Source organism: Gekko japonicus, unplaced genomic scaffold, assembly GCF_001447785.1.
Source record: "Gekko japonicus isolate JY-2015 unplaced genomic scaffold, Gekko_japonicus_V1.1 scaffold959, whole genome shotgun sequence".
Classification (NCBI taxonomy): Eukaryota; Metazoa; Chordata; class Lepidosauria; order Squamata; family Gekkonidae; genus Gekko; species Gekko japonicus.
In genome coordinates this window covers 367,983-393,724 of record NW_015164699.1, presented here as the reverse complement: position 1 = coordinate 393,724, position 25,742 = coordinate 367,983, and the positions used below count along the sequence as shown (strand labels likewise).

The 25,742-nt window shown below is 47.3% G+C and overlaps 1 protein-coding gene across 1 annotated transcript in view; it reads right to left on the bottom strand.

The window, feature by feature from the left end:
* Positions 1–25,742, bottom strand: part of MYO19 (myosin XIX) — a 73,346-nt gene that overhangs the window by 42,281 nt on the left and 5,323 nt on the right. The window contains exons 2-8 of the mRNA XM_015409494.1: positions 12,152–12,287; positions 9,817–9,961; positions 7,908–8,056; positions 5,589–5,702; positions 4,173–4,305; positions 1,580–1,649; positions 1,050–1,152 (exon numbers count right to left, since the gene is read on the bottom strand). Coding sequence (XP_015264980.1) covers positions 1,050–1,152; positions 1,580–1,649; positions 4,173–4,305; positions 5,589–5,702; positions 7,908–8,056; positions 9,817–9,961; positions 12,152–12,211 — 774 coding nt within the window. The 5' untranslated portion in view covers positions 12,212–12,287. The remainder of the gene's footprint in view (positions 1–1,049; positions 1,153–1,579; positions 1,650–4,172; positions 4,306–5,588; positions 5,703–7,907; positions 8,057–9,816; positions 9,962–12,151; positions 12,288–25,742) is intronic.

The following is a 25,742-nucleotide window of genomic DNA, read 5'->3' as shown; positions in this document are numbered from 1 at the left end:
CTGCTTGTCCCGGTCAGTCCAGCTTGTGCCGGAAGGCCACACAGCAACTGGACCATGGGGGCGGAGGGGAGCCTCAATTCTCTGGCATTGTGCCATCGAAGAGGCTACCCTTCAAAAGCCCCCTGGCCTGGAGCCTATTGTAAAGGCTCCGCGGAGGTGTCACTTGAGGTGGCACCCCTCCAGGCTGCTGGTGTGTGATTCACTCTTCCCCATTGTGGGGAGAGCGTCCGCCATCACTGTTCCATAGACCAGAAGTCCTCCTGCTATTTTTCTTGATGGCGAACACCACTTTGTCACTCTAGCTAGCATTCCCAGAAAATGGCTAACTGTGTAGGGAGCACCTTCCCTATGAGGAAAGGCCAAAGAGTCTGTGACTTTCCATTTAGAAAAGATATGACTAAGGGAGGACATGATAGAGGTTTTAAAAATTATGCCTGGGGTGGAGAGAGTTGACAAGGGGAACTTTTTCTTCCTCTCCCAAAATACTAGAACTCGAGGGCATCCAATGGAGCTGATGGGCAGTAGGTTTAGGACATACAAAAGGAAATACAACTTTACATAGAGAGTGATTAAAATGTGGAATATGCTGCCAGAGGATATAGTGATAGCCACAGGAATAAACAGCTTTAAAAGGGGATTAGAGAGATTCATTAGAGAGATTCATGGACAGTCTATTGATGCCATGGTGACTGAGGGGAACCTCTACATTTAGGGGCACTAAACCTCTGAATATCAGAGGCAGGAGGCAACATCAGGAGAAGGCCTCGGCTTCTATGGCCTCTTGTTGGCCCTCCAGAGGAACTGGTTGGCCACTGTGTGAGACATGATGCTGGACTAGATGGACCACAGGTCTGATCCAGCAGGGCTCTTCTGATGTTCTTTCCATACCACCCATCTGTCTCTCCCCATCTTGATTGCTTCCTAATGAAACAGCACAGCGAAGGATTATCTGCAAACAGCCAGTTGTTTGCCCATCTGTGCAATACTGACTGTGCAAGCTCCTGCCCCCACCACAGAAAAAAGTCTAGTATTCAGATCATGGCACAAACCTGATAGAAAATATGGAAGTTCCTTTCCTGGGGGGCTTGATAGGCAACTCTGGTTTTCTCCAGTAAGAATGTCTGAATGGAAGCACTTGTTAGATGCTGAGATCTGAAAAAAAAGGTTAGAAGTTGTTGTTGTTATTACAGATGACAAATCCTTGCACAGAATCGGCATCCATCTTAAGAAGCTAGTGCCTAGCCCTCATGGTTTCAATAGGGCTTGGGCAAACTCTGAATTGCATCCACTACATGTGAAACTGCCTTGTACTTCGTCAGAACATCAGTCCATCAAGGTCAGGATTGTCTGCTCAGACTGGCAGCAGCTCTCTAGGATCTCAGGTGGAACTCTTCCACATCACCTATCCAGTGGAGGTTCAGCAAAGGATAGGCAGGGTCAAGACAACTGTGCCCATTGCAATTCCCTGAGCATGTTCTCATTGCAGACTGATGTGCCCCTAGACAGATAGCTGTACCCATCGGAAGTGATGCTAATGAGCTTTGAGACAACACCGTTCTCCTTTGAACTCCAGTAATACCTGTTCAGTTGAAGCTGGATGTACTTCCCAAAACGGCTACTGTTGTTGTTCCGCAGAGTGCATGCATTTCCTGTAAAGTCAGCCAGAAAAGGGAGATGGACGAAGGCAAAATTTCCGACACATTAATGAAAAGAGAGTTGGACTAAGTCTTCCACTTAGAAGGAAAACGCAGCAGACGGTCTTAGGGCCATGACATAACAAGACAAGACTTTGGAGACCGACATTCTGTTCTGCCATCTTTTTGCTTCTGAAATGGAATCTGGTGTTGGGCGCGTGTCACTTCCCTGATTTAAATAGCCTTGTTCAAGCCATTTCCCTGATCTAAACAGCTCCCTCTCCCAGTGCTGGTTACCACGATAAGGAGAACATAGTTTTCATTAATGCATTTATATAAAACGTTTTAAATGCCATGGCATTTGAAACATGGACCATTAAAAACCCACTTATCTAAGATGTAAGTGACTGAAGATGCTGCTGACGGGTTGGAGATCTGTGTGTGCCATGGCTGAGAAAACAGTATGGAAAGACTTTGCAAAGGGAGTCCCCAAAGTACACCGACTCCTAGCGCTCCCTGCCCTGCTGGGGGATCGGGGCACTTGGCATGTCCAGAAGCTCCTCCCCGGGGTTTCCAAGGGCGGTGGAGGCTGGCCGAGAGCAATTCCCACCGCTGCCAAGCATGCCCCCTGCGCCACTGCCTTCAACTCCCCAGCGCTGCCGCTGCCGCCACCACGTGCTGACCTGCGGCCGCCGGGCAGACACGGAGCCCCTCACTGCTCGGCCCGCAGCCGCCTGGTCATGCTGCTGCCCAAAGTGGAGACGGAAACCCTGGGACTTGCCCGAGCGAATGGGGAACGGGGCCAGATCCCAGAAAACATGCAAGGTAAGGCAGGTGGGAGGGGCAGTGGCTTGCGCGCAGCCTCCCCCCCCTCGAACCCAGCCACCCGTGCCCAGGTAGGGGACCCGTGCCCAGCCGCCGCCACCCTCAGGCCCGCCCAGGCTCCTCCCTCACTCCCTTCCTCCAGGGAAGAATCAGCAGAGGGGGCCGGGGGCCAAGCAAGGGAGGCCGCTCCGCCGAGGGGGGCGAGGGAAGGGAGGGAGGAAAGAAGGAAGGGCCCCCGCCACAGCTCGCTCGCCATGGCACTGACCTGCTGCCCTCGGTGGCCGCCCTGGCGCATCCCTGTCTCGGTCCCGGCCGTGCAGATGCCCCGAGGGATTCCCTTCCTGGGTAGCCTTAGGCTACTAGCCTCTGTGGGAGTAGGCGCCACAGTGGCTTGCACACAGCCTCCCCCCTCCAAACCAGCCGGCCGGATCACCGAGGATGCGCACGGTGGCGGTGGGGGGGAGGAGGCGGTGGCAGCAAAAGGGAGGTCTCCAGGCCCCATTGGGAGGTTGGCATCTGTGCCCCGCCTAGAGCGCAGAAACACCTCGGGCCGGCCCCGGCTGGACTGGAATCTCACCAAAAAGAACAGTAAGTTCGTGTCATGATCTGGGCTGTGCCACCAGAGGCCTACTAGGACCAGGGAGCCTGGCTAGCAGTAAGGGAGGCTGGGCCTACCAAACCCCATAAGGCCTTGGGAAGTTTTGGTGCCGATTTTGACCAATAGGGAAGAAGAGGGCTGGGGAATATAGGAACTGGTACAAGAGGGAAAGCTGTTCTTCTTCCCAGGGAACAGAGCCAGAAGGGACTGAGGCTGCTGTGAGGAAGAAACCCTCATCCTGAGGGGAGGGTGAGTAGTCTAAGGCCACTTGATAGTGAGCTAGGGACACACGTTAGGGCATTTGATTTCTTTTCATCCACTTACTGTTATTATTCTGCACCTTGTTTGTTTGACCTCCTATAAAATAAACTATTTTCATTGTTCACTCTGCCTGGTCCTCACGCCTATTATTTGGCCAAAAAGGGAGGTCTGAAGGCCTGGGAGGGTGCTCTGGGCCTTCTCAGAGGAACCTGGAACCAGAGTGGTGGCAGCGTCAGGTGACATCCCACCTGAGCCGTGACAGTTGGAAAAGCAGGTATGTGGAAGTAAAAATGAACCAGAGAGGCGACATATTAGAATGGTGAAGTCATGTAGGCTAGGCGGGATGTGCTGTGATTGAAAATAAATAAATAAGTGACCTTGAAAATAGAACTAACTAGTCGGATCAACCCATGCCAACTGCAGAAAAAAGATATTAAGAAGTCAGGTTCACTGGAAAATTCTGTGTTCAAGATCTAGTTGTGCATGCTTATCTGGGGGACTGCAAATGTACTTGGGAGAGGTAAACCCCCCCCCCACCCAAGATTTTGCTTTGCTGACTCTTGCGATGGCACAATAAGAAATTCAACAGCTCTGGAAATTCCTTCAGCATCTTTCTTTGACAGGTGCTGCTTCAAAAAGTTTGAAAACCAATGGGATCATGTTATCACTTCCCCTTTTTCAGTTCCCCTCTTCCTCTTCACTATGGGAGATTTGAGGCTGGAAAGTCCTTGGGGCACAGACCGGTCTTTGTTTCCTCCTTGGTACAGCACCGCAGTGGTTAGTGGTGCTAAAACAAAATTATAACTAGCAAGTATCAGCCAGAGTGTATTCTGCATGCATTCGTACATGCTTACCAAAGGCTTCCATCACTGGGTTAGAATCCAATACTCTCTTCTCTATCCTTTCCACATCAACGCTGCCTTGGGAGGCGGAGGGCAAGGAGGCCACAGTAGCGTAAAACTTCATCAGGCAACGTGACGTCCATGTCTGGGAAATCAACCAGAAACAGGAGCCGTTGGCTGCTGCTCCTTCAGCAAGGTGTTTGCGTGGGAGGGAGACAGATTGCTTTGAACAGAGGTCATACGAAGAGGATTGATGCTGAGACAAGCTGCAGCGCGTCCATGAGGTAAACTATCAGGGGAACTGGCTGGCCTGCCCTGAGCAGCCAAAACGACAGATGTCTGGACTGTAACATCCACAAGGGGGGAGTGCACTTTTATTTATTTAGAATATTTTTATGCCACCTTTCCACCCAATCAGGTAGGGTTGCCAAGTCCCCCTGGGGGGCGGGGAAACTCCCGCCCGAGAGGCCTATTTCCCGCCGGCGGGGATTGGGCTGCCGGCGGGGACCCCACCCCCAAAGCGCATGACGTGCCCGGCGTGAACATATCACCTGGAGGTGACACAATCATGTTGGGCACGTTGCGGGGGGACGTTCTATCATCTGAGGGAAAACTCTATGGTTTTCCCTTGGTTGATTGTGGCCCTGCCCGCAACGTGCACGACGCGGACTCCCCCGGCTATTACAAAGGTAGGACTTGGCAACCCTGCAATCAGGGTCCCCAAGGCAGCAATTATAAAAAACATTAAAACATTTGAACATTCAAAATGATAAAACAATGAAATAAAATACTTAAACAAACAGCGCCAGAAGCTGGAAAGAGGGCCAATAACTGTTATTGGGGCTATGCCAAATGAAACAAAAAAGTCTTCACCCACTGGCAGAAGACACCGATAGAGGGAGGCAGACGAATCTCCCTAGGGACAGTTTTGGTGTCATGGCTGAGAAGGCCCTTTCTCGGATTGCCACCTGTCTAGCTTCTGGACAGTCTTCAAGGGCAGCTCCACAAAGAGTGCATTCTCCTTTCACGCTTCCATATATAACCTGATCCCTGCATACAGAAAATGAGGACGTCAGGGAGTGGGCTATGCTAGACCTTCCTCTTTGATGGGCTGGATTACTCTGTGCATGGGGCTGAATCCCATGGATCTACTGCAGATGGGCTTTCGCTGGGAGAAGGAGCCTTTCACTGATGCAAAATGTCTGGTGTCCTGTGTTTGGGGAGGATCCTTCTTCTGGAAGGAAGTACCTCCACCAGCAGGACAGATCCACAGGATGCAGCCCACAGGGCTTTTTGCAGCTCTAAAAAGCATTTGATTTTTACACAATGAGAAAAAGTTTGGCCTGCAGAACCATTTGTGCATGCAAGCTGCCACCAGAGGGGCACGCATCCTGCCCGAGAGGTGTTTTCAGGAAGCTCTTCCCTTACCTTCCCTGCACCGCTTTCACCACTAACAATTATGGACTGGTTCACTGGCAGGATCTGGCTTTTGACATTCCGGTAGGTCTCTTCAGCCACCGCAAAGATGTGAGGTTTTAATTCCTAGAAGATCAGAGCACACCAATGACATTTGGAGGGAAGGAGGACACTGTTGGATGGAACTGAGTAGTAGTTCCCTACTTCTTAAGGAGGAGGAATTAAGACTTTTTGGACCAAAACCAGGATCGGGTGAGGGCAATATTATAGAGCCTAAAGGAGTGAGCCAGAATATCCCCCTGTTCAAATCTCACTTTTGCTATAATATAGTCTCTTTCTGCATCAACCCTCTATCTGCAACACAGGGGTAACAACATTTGATCCACCTTTGTTGGGTTTTTGCTGGCACGGGTGGACCTGTGCTTAATACCGGATACCTTATTATAATCTAAAGCTGACTCGTTGCCATATCTTAGGCCCCCTTTCACACAGCCTTTGTCATCCATTTTGGTAGCCAGCTGCTAACGGATTTTTACTTAGGCTTTCAGACACAATCATTTTAGCAACTGGCTGCTAACGGATTTTATTTACCTTTTCATACAAAGCCACTTGCATCTGGTTAGCAAAGCGCAGTTGAGCCGTTCTTGAGATAAGCTGCTTTCTTCCAGTTTCACCTCTTCTTTGTGCTTCTGAATTGCCGTAGTGTGCTGTTTAAAATGTCTGCAGCCCTTCCAATAGAGCTGTGCTCCCCTCCATCCTTTTTCGCCATGCGGTCTTCCTCCAACTTTTTTGGGGAACGTTCTAAGCTGAGCGCTATAGCACTAGAGTCCCATAGGTTCCCAAACTTATTTGGCCTACTGCCAAAAGGCTGCTTTAGATAGGTTCTGGACTCTTCTTTCTTTATGCTTCCACCGCCCCCTTATTTGTATTCAATGCCCCCCAACTGCACCCAAGGCTCTGACTGCGCACCTTGATCATTCCGGCACCCTCAGGGGGCGGTACCGCCCAGTTTGGGAACCAGTGCGCTAGACCAATGGAGCCCTTCAGTGCTACAGTGATACCATTGAGATGCCTTGACACCACTATATTGGTCTATAGCGCTCAACTTAGAATGTTCCCAAAAAAAAGTTAAAGGAAGATCGTGCAGGAAAAAAGGGTGCAGGGAAAAGTGCAGCATTGTTTGAAATGGCCAGATTGCTTCAGAGACAGCTCATTAATGGAGTTAAATTCGCTGTATGAAACCCCTGTCTCTGTATTGGTTTACTTGGAATTGGACCAACAATAGATAACATTGAACTTAGAACAGTAATGTGAAAGGGGCCTTAGTTTGAAATAATCTAGAGCTGGTTTTAGATCAGTGAAAATCAGCCGCTTGATAGGGAGGGAAGAATCTTTAATTTAGAAACTGGCAGCTGCTTAGGGCTGCGCGTGTTGCCAAAGTTGCCCCCGGGTGGCCTGGGGTGACTGCATGGGCCTGGGTGACCCAAGGACAGCAGCTGCACATTTCATGCAGCATTGACATGGTGCTCTCAGTATTGAAAATGCTTCTTGTATGTTATTCATTTATTTAAGCACTTATATCCCGCCTTTCCTTGTGGCTCAATGTAGCTTACAGGAACAGTTAGAAACATTTTCAGTTAAACTCAAAACAAAATAACCCTAACCCAAAACAAAATAATCCTAACCCTAACCCTTCAGTTAAACTCAAAACAAAATAACCCTAACAAAATAACCCTAACCCTAACCCATTCAAGTCTCCTCACTAAACAAATATTGGTGAAGTTGCCCCAGGTGAACAAGGTTAACTGTATAGGCTTGGCATTGGGAGACTTAGCATCTCCAAATGGTGCTGGGCCTTCAGGTGGGCCAACATTCTTAGCAGCCCCCACCCATGCCAATCCTTGACACTGCCCCCCCCAGACAACAGGGAGGGATTGGAAGTGGCCTCCGTGTGAGGGCCAGAATGTGAAAACTTTATTTGTGGCCAACCCCCTCTTTGTCTGAGATCTCAACAAGGTCATTTTTGTAGGCTGAGAATGGCTGTACCCAGGGGTCATTTCCTGCAGGAGCACACAGGAGCTCCGGCAGTAAAGAGCCCAGGGGGCGGGCACATGCAACAAGCCCCGTCCCCTGCTTCCAGCAGCCCTGGGCCATGAGGAGCATGAAGCAGCCAGGTAAGTTGCAATGGGCGTTGCCCTCTGACACACTTCCGGTGATGTCAAGGGATGTGGCATATGCAAATAAGTTAGGCTAATGAGTTATGCTAATGAGCTCCTCCACCTCTTTTTCTACGAAATGACCCCTGGCTGTACCAACAATCTCTGCTCTCACCTGAGGGTGGGGGGCAGCATGGTAGTCTCTCATGAGCTCCTGCGAGTAGAGCGATGGTATTGGCCGGAAGGGGTTGAGAGCCACCAGGCTGCAACCGGCGTTAGTGTAAAAAACGTTGATGGCGTATCTTGCATGCAAGCACTTCAAGACTGGAGGGAAAAAAAACAGAATGTTTCAGCAACAGTTCCTATGCTTTTTTTAAAAAAAATTCCAATCTCTCCCATATGATAAGGGGAGGTACTGTGACAGCCTCCAATACCAAGGCCTCTCCTCATATTAGTTACATTAGCTACTTCCTAAGAGCCCTTTGCCAGTGTCTTGAACTAGGTGTTTGATGAGCTCTACCAAAACCCCACAGCCCCTCCTCTCCAGTGTGACCAGCAGTAGAGGCTCTGGCAAAACTCTCCCCTACTACACTGTTACTTTTTATTTATTTACTTACTAGATTTATTCTCCACCTTTCTCCCCAATGCCCCCCCCCCAAGCACTTACATCATTCTCTCCTCCACCATTTTATCCTCACAATAACCCTGTGAGGTAGGTTAGGCTGAATATGTGTGACTGGCTCAAGGTCACCAAGCAAGCTTGCAGGACACAGTGGGGATTTGTGTCTCCCAGACCCTAGTCTGGCACTCTAACCACTACACCCACCACACTGAGATGCTCACCACTGGAAACAAGCAACAGTTTCCTTAAGGCCCTCTTCTTCAGTGTGACTTTGCCTCTGCCTTGGTGATGTATGAACTGTATAATAGGGGAAGGTGTTGTGGGTCAGCTGGGGCAAGAGTGAGGACTCCTCAGAAGAGGAGCCCTGTGTAGTCAGCTCTGAGTCAGCAGAAGCTGGCAAGCAGGCCAATTAGGCACCCTCCTGCGCGCGGGCTAAAGCCAGCAAACTGTTTCTAGGTGAAGCTGGAAACTGTCCGGCTCCCACGGCCGCCTGGAAAGGCAGACAACACACACTCCCACCTGCACATCGTTATAGATAAGTGTTCCAGCGCAAAGCATAGACAGGAATGCGAAAGCAATTTACACAGACTCTGACTGAGCATCCCAACACCCATGGCAGCATAGCTGACACTCTTGGATTCTCAGACCCTGCTGTATGGCCTGACCCTTGGACTAGACTCTTGACTCCATGCATAACCTTGGACTGGACCTGGACTATGTTGGTGCTCTTGCCTTACTTGCTCCACACTCTGACAGTGTGTGCTACACCATTCCTGGCTTGGCTTGCAACAAAAGGGCTCTGCCAAAAGCCTCTGCTTCTGATCACACAGGACAGAAGGAGCCTAAAGGGCCCTTTGCTTGTGTATAGAAATGAGCCACTGATCTGCATAAAATGGAAGGGCTTGGCCAAAGATTCTACTGCCGGTCACTTTGGAGAGGAGGAGAAGAGGAGCAGAGCCCTCCCACCCTATGGAGTTCAGATGCTTGCTTCAAGACTCTTTAAGCTCTTCCTCCTTGGTTCCACCAGGACTAGGGCTCTTTGCCTGTGTTCTGGTGAGCCCTTGAAAACAACACAATTATGGAAGAACTCTGCCAAAGGCCTCCATTGTCAATCACAATAAAGAACCCTTTGCCCACATCCTGGTTCATGCAGAAGTGAGTCAGTAGGTGGCGCCAACACTGCCCTTTCAACTCCTATTCAATTCAGAACATGGCTCCTGTCGAAGGATCAGGTAGTAACCAGTGCCCAAGTATATCAAGAGCATGCTTAAATCTTATTCTTTTTTAAAAAGACAGCCAAACAAGTTTTAATTAATCTGTGCCAAGGCCCAGTCCTGGAATATTTAATACAATAAAAAGAAGCCCCAAAAGCAAGCGACTTCAGGAAAAGAGAAACGTGACCAGCTCTTGGAAGGACCTTCAATGTCACATTCAAATATCTCACTGTTCTTCCAGGCCATACCTGTGGCTGTGGCCACAGGGTTCACTTTGGTTAGGTCATCGAAGCTGTGCAGGGGGCCAGCATCACTCAGGAAAGACTCCACTTCCTCCCCAAGATGATTGCCAACACCATTTCCATCGGTCAGATGGCTCTTTGTGCCATTCACCTGGAAAACCGAGACAGAGAACGCCGCAAAAGGGACAAAATGCAAGATCAGAGCTTTTCACGGTTCTGTAAAAGTGCAACACTTACACTGCAGTGTATAACAGACCAGCGGCTTGTAAACTTTTATATACAAGTAACAATGAAGAACAAGACAAGACTCACTGGATGAGACAATGACACTAGGAGAAGTTGAAGGCAGCAGGAAAAGAGGAAGACCCAACACGAGACAGATGGGCTCCATCAAGGGAGCCACAAAGGCCCTCAGTTTGCAAGACCTGAGCAAGGCTGTTAAGGACAGGATGTTTTGGAGGTCATTAATTCATAGGGGTCGCCATTAAGTTGGAAGCTGCTTAACACACACACACACACCAGTGAAAGTATGAATCAGGAAGCCTCTGGTCTGAATCTCGCTTCTGCTGGGTGGCCTTGGGCAAGCCTCACTCTCTGTTTCTGTGTCTCAGCACCCTCATACTGACCCAGCTTACAGGGCTGTTGTAAGGATGACTACAGGAGTCCTGGAATGGGAAGGAGCCTTCTAAGCCATCTAGCCCAACCCCCTGCTCTACGCAGGAAATCCAAAGCTTTTGAGCATCCTTGACAGAGGACTGTCCAACCTAGGTGAGGTCATGCTGTTGAACAGCTCTTGCCATTAGGAAGCTTCTGCGAATGCTGAAACCAGTGTCGACCCTAGCCCCCTCACCTAGACTTGCTTTCTGGAGCATCTTTTCCCTCTTGAGATAGGGCGATCGCATCCTTCCTCCATCTTCTCCTCTCCAAATTGGATACACCCAGTTCTTTCAGCCTCTTTCTCTTGGGGCTTGTCCTCCAGACCCTTGACCAACTTTGTTGGCCCTCTGTCAAACCTTCCTTTCTTAAAGGAGAAGATCTGTGAAACACTCTGAATATTTGAAAGCAGGACAAGGGTATTTCCTCCATGAGGGAGGGCATTAGAAAACGGCCTCTCCCTCTGCACTCTAACGCAGCTGTACTGTACGCTCTAATCAAAACACTGACTGTCTTAAGGCGGGTCGCCGTGTTGGTCTGGAGCAGCGGAACGAAGTTTGAGTCCAGTGGCACCTTTGAGACCAACAAAGTTTAATTCTGGGAATAAGCTTTTAGGAATTAAACTTTGTTGGTCTTAAAGGTGCCACTGGACTCAAACTTTACGTTAAGGGAAGAGTTGCTAGACAGCGGGTGGCAGACCACGTGAAAGTCTTCCACACAACGGCTGCTGCACTGGAGAGAAGCTGTGGCTCAACAGCCGAGCATCTGCTCGACGTTCAGAAGACCCCAGGTTCAATCCCCGGCATCCCCACTTAAAGGATCATGGGATGTGAAAGCCCCTCTCCCTGAGATTCTGGAAAGCCACTGCCAGTCAGCGGAGCACAAGAATGACCGGGAGAAACTGAGACCATTGGTCTAGCACAGTTTCATATACGTTCCTGTGTCCACAACTAGAGATGTAACATTTCCGGAATTTTTTTTTTAAAAAATGCTACATTAGCACTTCTTATTTCTTTTCCAGATTGAAAGTCATTCTGTTACTTTAGGAACATAAAATATGACTATGGACATTTTTACTTGGCATGAAATTATCACAACTAGCATATTAAAAATATAGTGTATCCAAACAAACAGAATACCCACCCACATGAAAAAACAAAACTGAAACCTTTTTCTTTTCATGTGACAAAAGGAAGAAATGCATCTTGTTCTTGCATTGGAGAGTTCAGTTTGTAACCTAGGACTCGCTTGTCCTCAGTGCACAGAAATTAGATCAATCTGATACCATACATATTTTTTAGAAATGATTTGGAAAATATTTGAACACCTTGTCTTAAAATATTTTATTCATCATGTTAAAATAAAATGTCCCATAATCCATTTTTTTTCTTTTCTTTTTTTCAGTTTTAACAATTTTTCAGAAAAAAACAAAAAAGGAAAAAAACGGGGGGGGGGGGGAGTTTTTTTCTGAATTTTTCCAGGTTTTTCCCGGGCCTTCACATCTCTTACCACAACATGCATTCAGGGCTGCTTCCCACATGGATGGATAGCCTTGCCAAGAGATTCATGCATTCATTCATTCATTCATTCATTCATTCATTCATTCATTCATTCGATTTATATCCCGCCCTCCCTGCCGAGGCAGGCTCCTCTTCTACATCCCCATTTTCATTTTTCATAAACATACCTGCTTCGGCATCCCCCCCCATGTCTTCTGGCGTTTTGAAGCTTGCCCAGGTGACTCCATTCCGCTCCACCATCAAAACACAGTCTCTCTGGCTGCAGTGTTCAGATTGCAGATCGTGCAAAGTAACCTGAAAGCCCTAAACAGAACAAAGAAGGTTACTCCCAAGTGGCTTTGGATGTGAGAAGTCGCCTGAGTAAGACAGGGTGTGTCTCGTCAGATCCAAGCAGCTGCCCCTGCCTCAACTTCCAGGTGGCTTATTTTGAAATCATACGGGGACTTCTTCACCAGGAAGATCTCTATACTGGCAGATAAGTATCTCTCAAACTCCACTTGAAGAACTGTAGAGCTAATTGCCACTTGGCAGTGCTTTGGGGCCTGCACTGGCTCCCGGGGTGTTCCCAGGGACAATTTTGTTCTCCAGACAAAGACACCCACTGAGATGATCTGCAGATACTCACAGCAGCAGAGGTTTGGTGGGTGGTCACAAGAGGCATGGCCTCCTCAGATGTGGCACTAAGACTATGGAACTCCTTCCCTACGGAGAGCCATCTCGCCCCTTCTTTAATAGCATCTTGTTTCCAGCTTAACGTGATGCTTTGTAAAAGAGCTTTTGAGGCCCACAAGTCGCCTTAGTGATTATCTGTCTTTCTGCATGTTCTCCTTCATTTTGTGAACATCTGGATTTTCCCTTACTCTTTGATCTTGGCCCTGAGCTGGATGGCCCCGGTTAGTCTGTTCTTGTCAGATCTGGGAAGCTAAGCAGGGTCGGCCCCGGTTAGGACGTGGGTGGGAAACTGCTGAGGAAGATTAGAGACCCCAACAACAGAGGCAGGCCGTGGCAAACCACCTCTGAGCATCTCCTTGCCTTGGAAACCGACGGGAACACCAGAAGTCAGCTGGGACTTGAGACCAGTGTTCCCTCTAAGGTGAGTGAGGGTGAGCCAGCTCACAGTTCTTTAGCCTCTGGCTCACGCATTTTTGTCTCAGCTCAGGGAGGATGGCGCCAGAGCAAACTAATTGATGCAGTAGCCAAATCGCTGACTCACAACTTTAATGCCAGCAGCTCACAAAGTAGAATTTTTGCTCACAGGACTCCACAGCTTAGAGGGAGCATTGCTTGAGACCACTTTATACACCCACCCACACACACACACAATCCAGTTTCTGTTGGATTGTGGTTCTTTCTGCTGGATCTCCCCTGCTGTTCATATTTTTGCAAATGTTTATCATTTTGGGATTGAATCTTTTTAGAAGAAGAAGAAGAGAAGAAAAGATTGGACTTATACTCCCCCCTTCACTAAGAGCGGCTTACAAACTCCTTTCCCTTCCCCCTCCCCACAACAGGCACCCCATGGGGTAGGTGGGGCTGAGAGCGCTCTTGAGAGAACAGCTCTGACAGAACTATGTCTTGCCCAAGGTCACCCAGCAGCTGCAAGTGGAGGAGTGGGGAATCAAACCCGGTTCTCCCAGATTTAACCACAACATCAAACTGGCTCTTGGTTTGGTTGGCCACTGTGGGCTACTGTGAAAGGTGGGGAATCTTTACTTTAAAAAATATAAGCAAGCAGACTCACCTGCCACTGTTAACAGGTAGGGGTGCATCTGGAGGATTCGTGTATTGGTGTGGAAGATTCCTACCCCCTTCTTCTCTCAGACAGGTTTAAAAAGCACTTGCAATAAATAATGCAAAAGAAAGAATCTCCGATCTAAATGGATTCTTCCGAGCGTCTCTTTGCTGGCAGAACTTTAAGCAATTTTTCAAGGTGATGCCGCCACCGGCTTCATCTGCTTTGGCCTGAATGGCCTCCGGGGACTCAGAAGCTGGTCTAACCAGTTTCTGCTGCGGTGATTTGCTAAGTATCACAAAAGTGATTAGGACTCCCTTGCTGTTAGTAATCACTCCAGGACAAGTGTGGGGAGCAAAGGATGTCAAAAGCACCCCAAATGGGTCTTTCCATTCGCAAACCCTTCCCATTCCAACCCTCCCCCCAAGATCGGTGGTATCCTGGCTAGCCAGGGTCATATAAAAAAGGCTGGGCACTGTTCCCCCTCTCTCTCCCCATCACCCTTTCATCTTGCCATTCCTCCACTGTACTGAGGGCTGCTGACCCATTTCTTCCCTCTTCCGTGCTGCCTTTACAGTAACTCCGCGAGGTTGGCTGGGCTGAGGGCGACTGGCCTGAGGTCACCCTTGAGCTGAGTAAGGATTTGAACCCTGCTCTCTCTGGGCCTAGTCCAACACATCATGCGACTATTTCCCCAACACAGTCTCCAAACTGAGTACTTTCCCTTTCCTGATAGGAGTGGACTGCAACTGTTCACTTACAGGTGAGTTAGTCTTAGGCATCACTGGGGCATGATTTGTGTTCAGTCTCCTGGTCACTTCAGCTGTTGAGAGTCAACCCTCCTCCAACTGGTCCCCTGCCTGGCCAGGTTCTGTGCCCAGGTCTACACCAGTGCTCCCTCTAAGCTGTGGAGTCCTGTAAGCAAAAAATCTACTTTGTGAGCTACCGGCATTAAAGTTGTGAGTGAGCAGTTTGGCTACTGCATGAATTCGTTTCCTCTGGAGCCATCCTTCCTGAACGAAGACAAAAATGCATGAGCCTGAGGTGAAAAAACTGTGAGCTAGCTCACAGTAACTCAGCTTAGAGGGAACACTGATCTACACCCGTTTAATTGGCATAGTTTTATCCTGCAAGTCAAGTGTTGGGGCAAGAAACTGCAGGGCACAGAATCCTGTTTCCCTGGAAACCTTATTTGTCCACCCACTGGCTTCAGAGACACAAGGGTATTCAAGCCCATCTTCACAAACACCAGAACTAGGGATATCCTTTTTGATTTTCACCGAAAGCAAAGAGATTCTCGAGATGCTGAATCTTCTGCCTTGGTGTCTTCATCCTTCAGCTGCGCTTCCACACAAGCTGGTTTGGTATAGTGGTTAAGTGCATGGACTCTAATCTGGGAGAATCGGGTTTGATTTCCCCACTCCTCCACTTGCAGCTGCTGGATGACCTTGGGCAAGCCATAAGTTCTGTCAGAGCTGTTCTCTCAAGGGCAGTTCTGGAAAGAGCTCTCTCAGCCCCACCTACCTCACAGGGTGTCTGTTGTGGGGAGGGAAAGGGATGGGAGTTTGTAAGCCACTCTGAGACTCCAAGTGAAGGGCAGAGTATAAATCCAATCTCCTTCTCCTCCTCTTTAACATGCTGGGTGAGTTTGCTGTTCCATTATTATGAATGGGTCTCTTCCTATCCCTTTGACTCTGGATGGGAAGAGGAGTTGAGGAGGACACGAAAGAAGCCTTTTCAGTGCAATCCTGAGTAGAGCTACTCTCTTCTCAGTCCTCTGAAGTCAATCGGCTCAGAAGGGTGTGATTCTGCTTACAGATGTTTCCTGAACAGGCCCTTCCCCTGCAGGGCTGAAGTCTGGGAAAGGCCCCTCTGGGCATACGCTGTGGGTCAGGATCCCCTCTTTGCCTCCATTCCACTCTGCTTGCGAATTTATAAACAAAGCAAATGTTATGACGGCCCCCATAAGTTTGCAGGGTGCTCTGCCCAAAGCAAAGCGTTTCTATGCTGCCTTTCGGCTCAACTCAGGGCCCCCAAAGTGGCAAACATTAAACCACGACAAGCATTAAAAAGAGCATTTAAAATACAAAAATGGATGAATTATTGAAAACAATTAAACGAAACCAAGCCAAGGAGAAGGGCTAATAATAGTGAGGAAGTGCCAAACCAAACAAGAGTCTTGCCTGCTGGCAGAAAACTCCAGGAGACAGATGAATCTGCCTAGGAAGGGAATTCCATCGTTTTGGAGCCATGACTGAAAAGGCCTTTTCTCAGGCTGCCACTCATCTAGCCTGAGATGCCAGGGGCACCTGAAACAGAGCCTCCAAACGTGACCGGGGAGGTCAGTTAGGTTCATATGGGAGAAGGTGGTTCTTTAGGTATGGTGGCCCCAAGCTGTACAGGGCTTCAAAGGTCAGTGCCAGCACCCTGAACCAGGCCTGGAAGCAAACTGGGAGACACTGAAGGTGGAACAAGACTGGAGTGAGACGGTCCCGGAGATCCACTCCTGTCAATATTCTCGATGCAGCACTCTGTACCAACTGTAGCTTCTGGACAGTCTCCAAAGGCAGCCCCAAGTGGAGCATGTTGCAGTGATCTAATAATTGCTATCAGGCCATGCACCACAGTGGCAAGATTTTTTTTTCGGCACAGGAAGAGCAGCAGCTGGCTCACCAGCTCCGGCTGGTGAAAGATGCCCCTGGCCCCCAGTGACAACTGTTTATCCAACAGGAGACTAGCTTTGTTGGGATTAAGGCCCATTATGCACAAGTGTCTTCCCTTGCTTTCACTGTGCATGTCTGTGGGGTTTTCTTTGTCATTTTGCATTGCTTTTCCTCTCTTCAATGCTTAGTTCGCTTTCTGGTTGCTGTTTCCCTGGGTTTTCTGAGAGTACATTTGTGCTGATTTCCCCCTTGTTTCACTTTCAAGGCGAAGGTAATTCAAAAGTGTACAGTTTGCCTCGAATTCCCCCCACCCTTTTGCTGCCCCTTGAAGGTCACACCCTGCCCACATAAAGGTTATTCTGCCAACTCTGCACCTTCTACATTCCTACCCCCTTTATTGGTGTACAAGCTCCATTTCTCCCTCATTGTAAATTTTAAAAAATTTTTTACAAGTGGCATGTGTCTAGCGATATGAGACCACTGCTAGTCTCGGATTGTTGAATAAAAAAATACACGGGGAAAGTTTAAAAGGAGCTGCATGAGGTTTAGTTCCCTGCTGGTATTGACTTGAAAGGAAGATCGAAGAGGAGGCAAATGGCAGCATTCTCACTGCAAAAAAAAAAGGGGGGGGATTTAAGTGTTGCATGCAAACAAAAATCAGTGTGGGATGAAATTGACATGAAATGTAAAGAGAAAGACATGCGGATGGGAAGCCTAAAGCTCTGAAAATATTTTCCCCTTTCATGCTTTAGTGAACAAAGTTTGTTTTTTTTGGGGGGAGGGAGCCATTTTGGCAGTCTCTGGAAGCCTAGCATTAAAATGGTGGCTGAACCACATGGACTTTCTGCAAACCACTGAACTTAAGAATCGCTTGGAATCAATCCATTTGGATGAAGAGTGCAATCCACACAGTACAGGAAAACTGCCAAGATCATCATGACCAGTGTGCAGGATCAGCTTAGAGAATCACAAAAAGAAAGCCATGCAAATTTGCAAGGAAGGGCAGGAAATTAGCGTTACTATGCAGCTGTGCTAGGGCATCAGCGACCCCCCCCTTCAATTTAGTGGTACAAGACTAAAACAGCTCCCCAGAACTTCTGCCAGAGGACTTCTCCCCCATACAAATTGCAGTCCTGTGCAAAGCTTGGTGGAGTTGCAAGCAACTTTGCACAGGTACATGCGCGCACACACACGTTACTAGCGATCACAGCCTGCAATGCCAGTGTCAGTGGGTTCAACCAGTTTGGTGTAGTGGTTAAGTGTGCGGACTCTAATCTGGGAGAACCGGGTTTGATTCCCCACTCCTCCACTTGCAACTGCTGGATGACCTTGGGCAAGCCATAGTTCTGGCACAGCTGTTTGTGAAAAAGAGCAGTTTCTGTCAGAGCTCTCTCAGCCCCACCTACCTCACAGGGTGTCTGTTGTGGGGAGGGGGAGGGAAAGGAATTTGTAAGCCGCTCTGAGACTCCTTTGGGTAGTGAAGGGCGGGGTATAAATCCAATCTCTTCTTCTCTTCTTCTTCTTCTGTACACTCAACATGTCCCCCCATATTATAAGATCCTGTGAATCTTTCCCATTCTTCACAGTGGCCAAATAGCACAGCAGAGAATCCCCTAAGGCTGGGCAATATGGAAAATGGGGATTTGCAGCTGCTTGTCAGTTTCAGGAAAAGTCTGGTCAGTTTCAACAGTGGGTTGCCCCCCCCCCCTTGACTGGGTTCCCTTCTGTTCCCTTTCATTCAATGAACTAACGCTAAAATGCATGTGCAAAACCGGAACCACAGGGATTTAAATGGAAGGTGCTTGCTGAATGCTACTGTGTACCTGCGCTAGGGCAATTGTGTAAATTTTAAAAAACAACAACAACTTTGGCCTCCACCCCCCACATGTCTCAAGCAACATTCCACCCCAATTTAGAAAACTGCATTTTAAAAACTGTAGCTGCAATATGAATACACTGGAGGAAAAAGAATGGTGTGTAAGGCGGGCACAGACTCCGAAGCCAAAATTAAAGGCTTACTGCTCTGAAAATCTGCAGTAAGATGTGCATGCGTAATGGGCCAAAGTTTCAGTTTGTTAGCCCTCATCCATCCCCAACTGCCTCCAGGCACCCGTTCACAGTTTCCACAGCCTCCTTGGGATCTGTTGGAACTGTGAGACAGAGCTGGAAGTGAGAGATTAATGCATTAAATGGGAAAAAGAAATCCCCAGCCAAATGAAAACCTAATTAAGAAAAATGCGGCTTCCAAGATATCCAGGGCTTTGTGTTGGACTCAGGAAGAATCAGGGCAATGAAGCACATTTTCTCCATTTGAAATGTATAGGGTTTCTGGATGTTTGAAAAAGGGGGGGGGGAGGGAGAAGCCTGCAAGGCAAGTGACTCCGGAGCATTTCTGCACAGGGTGTGGCTCGTGGAAAGTTATACACAAGAGCAAAAACTAGACACGACTGCCGAATGCTGATCTCACTCTGCTCTAGTAAGCTCATTGCAAGCTGTGTTCAGACTCAACCAGAACCTGCCACTGACGTCTGCGATCCCTCTCCCCAATCGTTCTGTTTATTAAGATGCCCCCTCCCAATCATGAAGAATCCCACAAAAATCTTATGAAGCCACAGTCCCCTATGAGTCACCCTTCCTCTCTTAAAACCGACTGTTGTCTCCTTGCGGAGGAATTACCCTTTCACTAAGCAACTTGTCCTTGCAAAGAGGGAAAGATCAAGAATCCAGTTGCACCTTGAAGACTAATAAAGTTTGTGGCATAGTAGGAGCTTTCATGAGTCTGAAGAAGTGGAGCAGCGACTCACGAAAGCTCATCCCCTGCCACAAATTTTGTTAGACTTTAAGGTGCTCCTGGATAGAGATGTGAAGGCCCAGAAAAAAACTGGAAAAATCTGGAAAAAAACCATTCCCCCCCCCCTTTTTTCCTGAAGCCTTTTTTTGTTTTTTTTCAAAAAAATTGGAAAAACTGAAAAAAGAAAAGAAAAATTTTTGATTATGGGACATTTTATTTTAACATGATGAATAAAATATTTTAAGACAAGGTGTTCAAATATTTTCCAAATCATTTCTAAAAAAATATGTATGGTATCAGATTGAGCTAATTTCTGTGCACTGAGGACAAGCGAGTCCTAGGTTACAAACTGAACTCTCCAATGCAAGAACAAGATGCATTTCTTCCTTTAGGAGGTGCTATTGTTACAAGAAAAAAAATGTTTCAGTTTTGTTTTTGCATGTGGGTGGGTATTCTGTTTGTAATAATTGTTTGGATACACTATATCCAATATGCTAGTTGTGATAATTTCATGCCAAGTAAAAATGTCCATAGTCCTATTTTATGTTCCTAAAGCAACAGAACGACTTTCAATCTGGAAAAGAAAAAAAGAAGTGGTAATGTGGCATTTTTTTAAAAAATCTGAAAATTTCAATTTTTTTCTGGAAAAAAACAGGTTTTTTCCCGAGCTTCAAAATTTCTGGAAATTTTACATCTCTACTCCTGGACTCTTGCTCTTTTCTACTACAGACAAACACGGCTACCCATTTTGCAATGAGGAGTTAATTATGGATCGCCTCGCTGCATGCCTCAGACCGGCAAGGCGTCCGATTCTCATCCTCATGCAGAAGAGCGACAGTATGTCAGCTATCTCCTTATTGCAAAGTACAGTTGGCTTGTAGGTAATTTCTTTTTTTTTTTTTGAGCCCCCGGAAGAGGATTTATTTATTTATTTTTATTAACACTACAAACTACAACAGAATAGAGAAGGGAAAACTACATATAGGGGGGGGAAAGAAAGAAACCCACTACTAACTAAAAACCCAAGAGAGGAGATCCACTAACAAGCTAATACACACTTTTAGTCCTACTTCTGTTATTCTTACTATACTATGAGTCAATTATAACATTAACTTTTCTCTATCTTAAAAATCCACTGTCATAAAGAAATCTGCCAAGTCATCTAATTTCCACCCTTTTTAAAGGCACAATTCAGAGTCCTTCAGCCTTTACTTCTCCTTGCCCCGTCTCTTCCGTAGCTTATAAGGAGTTTTAGGAGCTGCTGCTTCTTTCTCTGAAAGAGAGTCCTCCCCGGAAGAGCCCGAGTCCAGCTCGCCACTGGACTTGCTGTCCATTCCTTCTTTTTCTTCTTCCTCTGGCTCTCCCATCTGGACTCTTAAGAATTCCCTGGCTTTTATCCTTAATTTTGAAGATTACGCCTTCTGGACTTAGCCATTTATATCCAATTGTGTTTGTCTGTAGGAAAAGAATTAAGTCTTTATATTTCTTCTTTGTTTTATTTCAAATGGAATGTCTTTCAATGTTCTGATGGTATTCTCCCCCACTTTCAGGGGTGCTCCGGATACTGCTTTCAGGATTGCATCCCTCACATGCCTCTTCAAGAATCTTACCACAATTTCCCCAGGCAGATTATTTTTCTTTATATATCCTGAATATGACCTATAGGCTCCATCCATTTCGTTTGAAATATATTCCGCCTTCATATCTGTCACTGGGGCCAGTAATTCACTCAAACGTTCCTTCAGATTCTCACCTTTAGTCTCCGACAAGCCCTGGAAGCGGAGAACCATATTAGCCTTTTCCATTTGTAATTGTAGCAGCTGATCTTCCATAGACATTTGCTTCTTTTCCAATTTTTGTACTTTCTTTTTCACCTTTTGAGCAGTGGCGTTCACTTCTCTCACCTTCTCAGCAGTTTCATTCATCATTTTAAGAGTTTCGCTTGATACATTGAGTCATTTTTGTCATCTGCTCCTTGAAGTTATTCATCTGGTCCAGTAGAGGGGGCATGGATTCTGCCAAAGTCTTTGCCAACTCGTTGGTTCCTTCCGGTTTAGGACTCTCAATTCCTTTCGGTTTCACAGGCTTCTCCTTCTCCGTCCTCTTCCCCACCATCTTTATCGTTTGTTTACGTTAGCAAATATTTTTAAAGTCTCTGAATATGCACTTCAACGCTCAAACTCGCCTCGGTAAGTATTTCTTGACAGCTTTAAACGCTTTCTTTTCCGCTCCCCCCCCTCGATTCGCTCAAAGGTTCGTGTCGTTGGGAGGCGTCCCTCCCCAGCCCGCCTCCCTTTCTGCTTTGTAGGATGGGGTAGGGAGCTTTCTTTTCTTTTTAGCCACCGTTTACATTAGACTCACGTTTATAGTTGGTCCCTGGACCTCTTTTAATGTTCATTTCACCGCTCGACCTCCTATGCTTGCCCCAGTCGGCGTTGCTTAAATCCCAACTGTCTCACAGCACGGAGAACCTTCAGGACGGAGAGGCACCTCAATTCCCCAGCTATTTTGCCGGCGAAGAGGCAACCTTTCAAAAGTCCCATGGCCAGAGCCCCTTCCACCGGGTCTCTGGGGGGGGGGGGTGACGAACCTGCGCACCCCCTCCTTCGGCTGGAGTGCAGCTTCACCCCCGGGAGGTCCGGGAGGTGAGTCTGCTAGCACGCCGCCATCAACCGGAAGTCTGGCTTGTAGGTAATTTCTGATGTTACTTGCAAAAGAAGTTCCTATGTTTTTAGCGAGGACATTAGATCGCTTTTATCTATTTGTACTATTTTGTATGATTATATATTATTGCATATTTATTATATCACTTTGGGAGGGAAGGCAGCATGGTGTAATGGGGATTAAATAGGAAGAGAGAACAATGTTTGTTGGTTCTTGAAGAAAGGGAGGAAAAAATGCACAAGCCACAAACTGTTCCCCAAATCACAATGGAACAGGCCGGGCAGATAAGAACCCTCACCTGCGAGTGGATATGGAGGTGGTATCTTCAGCAGATTTCATAGAATCATAGAGTTGGAAGGGACCTTGCAGTTCATCTAGTCCAACCCCCTGCACTCTGCAGGAGCATAGCCGAAAGATGGTCATCCAGCTTCCACTTGAAAATGTCCAGCGAAGGAGCATCCACCACCTCCCGAGGCAGTCTGTTCCACTGTTCAACCACTCTTACAGTTAGGAAGTTTGTCCTGATATTTAGCCGGTATCGATTCACTTGTAATTTCCACCCATTAGATCTAGTCTTGCAATCTAGTGCAAGAGAGAATAGATCCGCTCCATTTTCTACCTGACAGCCCTTCAAATACTTGGAAGACTGCAATCATGTCCCCTCTAAGCCTTCTCCTTCCCAGGCTAAACATACCCAACTCTTTCAGCCTTTCCTCTTTCCAACCCTCTCACCATCCTCGTTGCCCTCTTCTGGACACGCTCGAGCTTGTCAACATCCTTCCTAAAATGTGGTGCCCAAAACTGGACACAGTACTCCAGGTGAGGCCTGATCATAGCAGAATAGAACAGAACTACCACCTCCTGTGATCTGGACACAATGCTTCTGTCAATGCATCCTAAGATTGCATTAGCTTTCTTCACAGCCACATCACACTGCAGGCTCATGTTTAGCTTGTGATCAACCAGAACACCTAGATCCCTTTCACATGTGCTGCTGTCAAGCACTTATCTCTATTGAAATTCATTTTATTTCTCTCAGCCCACTGTTCCAGCCTATCTAGATCATTTTGAATCCTGACTCTGTCTTCTTCAGAATTAGCAATCCCACCCAGCTTCGTGTCATCTGCAAATTTGATAAGCATCCCCTCTATGTCTTCCTCCAGGTCATTTATAAAAACATTGAACAACACCGGGCCTAGGACCGAGCCCTGTGGCACTCCACTTGAGACTTCCCTCCACGTAGATGCAGAGCCATTTACGAGCACTCGTTGGGTACGATTTTTCAACTAACCATGAATCCATCCAATGGTTGCACCATCCAGCCCACACTTAACCAGCTTATCCTCAAGGATATCATGAGAAACTTTGTCAAATGCTTTACTGAAATCTAGATACACTATGTCCACAGCATTGCCAGAGTCAACCATTTTAGTAATTCTGTCAAAAAAGGAGATAAGGTTGGTCTGGCATGACTTATTCTTGATAAACCCATGCTGGCTACTACCAATTAACTCATTCCGTTCAAGGTGCTCACAGACAGAGCATTTAATAATCTGTTCTAGAATTTTTCCAAGTATTGATGTCAAACTGACAGGCCTGTAATTCCCTGGGTCCGTCTTTTTTCTCTTCTTAGTTATAGTCTGTTAGGGGTGTTTTGTTTTTGTTTTGCTGTCAGGTCGCACTTGACTTATGGCGACCCCATGAGGTTTTCATGGCAAGAGACGTTCAGAGGCGGTTTGCCACTGACTGCCCCTGCATTGCAACGCTGCTATTCCTTGGTGGTCTCCCATCCAAATACTGACCAGGGTCAACCTTGCTTACCTTCCAAGATCTGATGAGCCTGGGCTATCCTGGGCTATCCAAGGCAGGGCAGATTCATAGTAACCAGGTGTAAATCCTAGACAGGAAGCACAAATGCCCACAAACCACATTGAGGTATGCAAATCTATAAGGATGGAGATTTGCTACACCAAGAGGGAGAGGCAGCTGTTAACTGGAGAGCCATCATGGTGCAGTGGTGAAAGTGCCACACTAGGATCTGAGAAACCCAGGTTCAAATCCCCACTCTTGACATGGAAGCTGGCTGGGTGCCCTTGGGCCAGTCACACACTCTCACCTAAATCTACTTCATAGGGTTGTTGTGTGGATAAAACAGAGGAAAGGAAAAAGATGCAAGCCACTTTAGGATCCTATTGGGAAGAGTTTTATGGAACCTCCATGTACAGGGGCAGCACACCTCTCAATACCAGATGCTAGGTATTCAGTATAGACCCTCCACTTCATGCAGGTTTCCAGAGACACCTTACTTAACTCATGTTAGATTTCTGGTTTGGTGCACCAAAAGTGATCTGAAGTCTACATTTCGTGGCTAGCTGCTATGGCGTAGCAACTCAAAAAGGTCTCTGGTTCAAGTCTTTCCTTTTCCAAGAACTGCCTAAAAAAGTCAGTTTCAGGTGGGCAGCCATGTTGGTCTGAAGCAACACAACAAAGTTAAACTGGACTCAAACTTTGTTCTGCCAGGCAAGTCTCAGCCTTGGCCCCTCTCCCCATCTGTAATATGGGGACAAAAACACCACCTTTCATGGTTTCTGTAATCACAGGACATTCTGTGAAGCACTCAGAAGGCTTTGTACCTCTATTAATGTAGACAATTGCATTGTTGTCGTAGTGACGGATCTCTCTGACTGCCTCTTTTGCCTACGATGTGTACCAAGCTTGTTTCTGTCAATAACAACCAAGTTCAAAAGCCTTGGCCTTAATGACAAAAACCTTCCTCTCTCTCCGTTCCCCCACTCATTTTGCAAGGCCACCAGGAAAACACAATTTGGGATCGACACAATGGGCTTGTTGCTGACGCTTCAAAATAAGAAAATCCTAAATGCCCATCCTAAATGCCGAACATCCAAGATAGAAAACCCACTTGAAATTATCCCTATATCACAGAGGTCTCCAGTCTTTTTGATTCTGTGGGCACGTTTGGAATTCTGACACGGGGCTGTTGCGGGCGCAATCACAAAATGGCTGCTGAGGGAGGCGGAGCTGACCACAAAATGGCTGCCACAAAGAGGTGGAGCCTCACAGAGATAGGATGCCCAAGTGCAGGGAAGACAAAGAGTAATTAAAAATACACTGGGAAAGAGGAGTGAGAGAGAAAACAAACACAATAGTGGCAGAGGCCACTGAAACTGTAATGTATTGGCACAGTTACATGAATCACCTCATTAGACACCCATGTTAAGCTTCGAGCCAAGCCAGGGCTCCTCTGACCGAACTTCCTATTGGTCGCTTTGTAACAGCGACCAATCAGAACTGAACTGTTCCCCTGCGAGGGAAAGCTTCTCATTGGTCTTTAACCAAGCAATCTTATTGGTTGTTATTTGTAAATAGGCGTGGCTACATTAGCCCGGTTATGTTTAAAAGGAGCATAAGCTCCCACTGTGTTCTGTTCTGGTTTCTTACTGAGTTGAGTGCTTGTTCGTTACTTCCAATAAAGCTGAATCACTTGCTGAATCACTCTAAGAGTCCTTTGTTAGCGCGATCTAACAGAAACAATGTTATTTTCATCTGCACAGCCCACCAGATCTTCAGTGGCGGATCAGAAGCCCTGCTAGGCAACAGCCCCATCCACATTCTAAAAAACACTTGGTGGGCACCAAGAAAGGCACTGGTGGGCATCCTGGTGCCCATGGGCCCCATGTCGGGGACTCCTGCTATGTCTAATAGTAAGGTGGCTGGCCCCTGTATGGCAGACAAGGGTCACCAAACTAGGTCACCAGCAGACAAAGTCTGGGTCTGTGCACAGTTGCGAGGATTCACAGAACGTTTTATGAACGACTTTATAAATGGGCAGAACAACTTTATAAACGGAACAGGACTTTGCTCAAATCACTGTTCGAGCATGAGCTGGG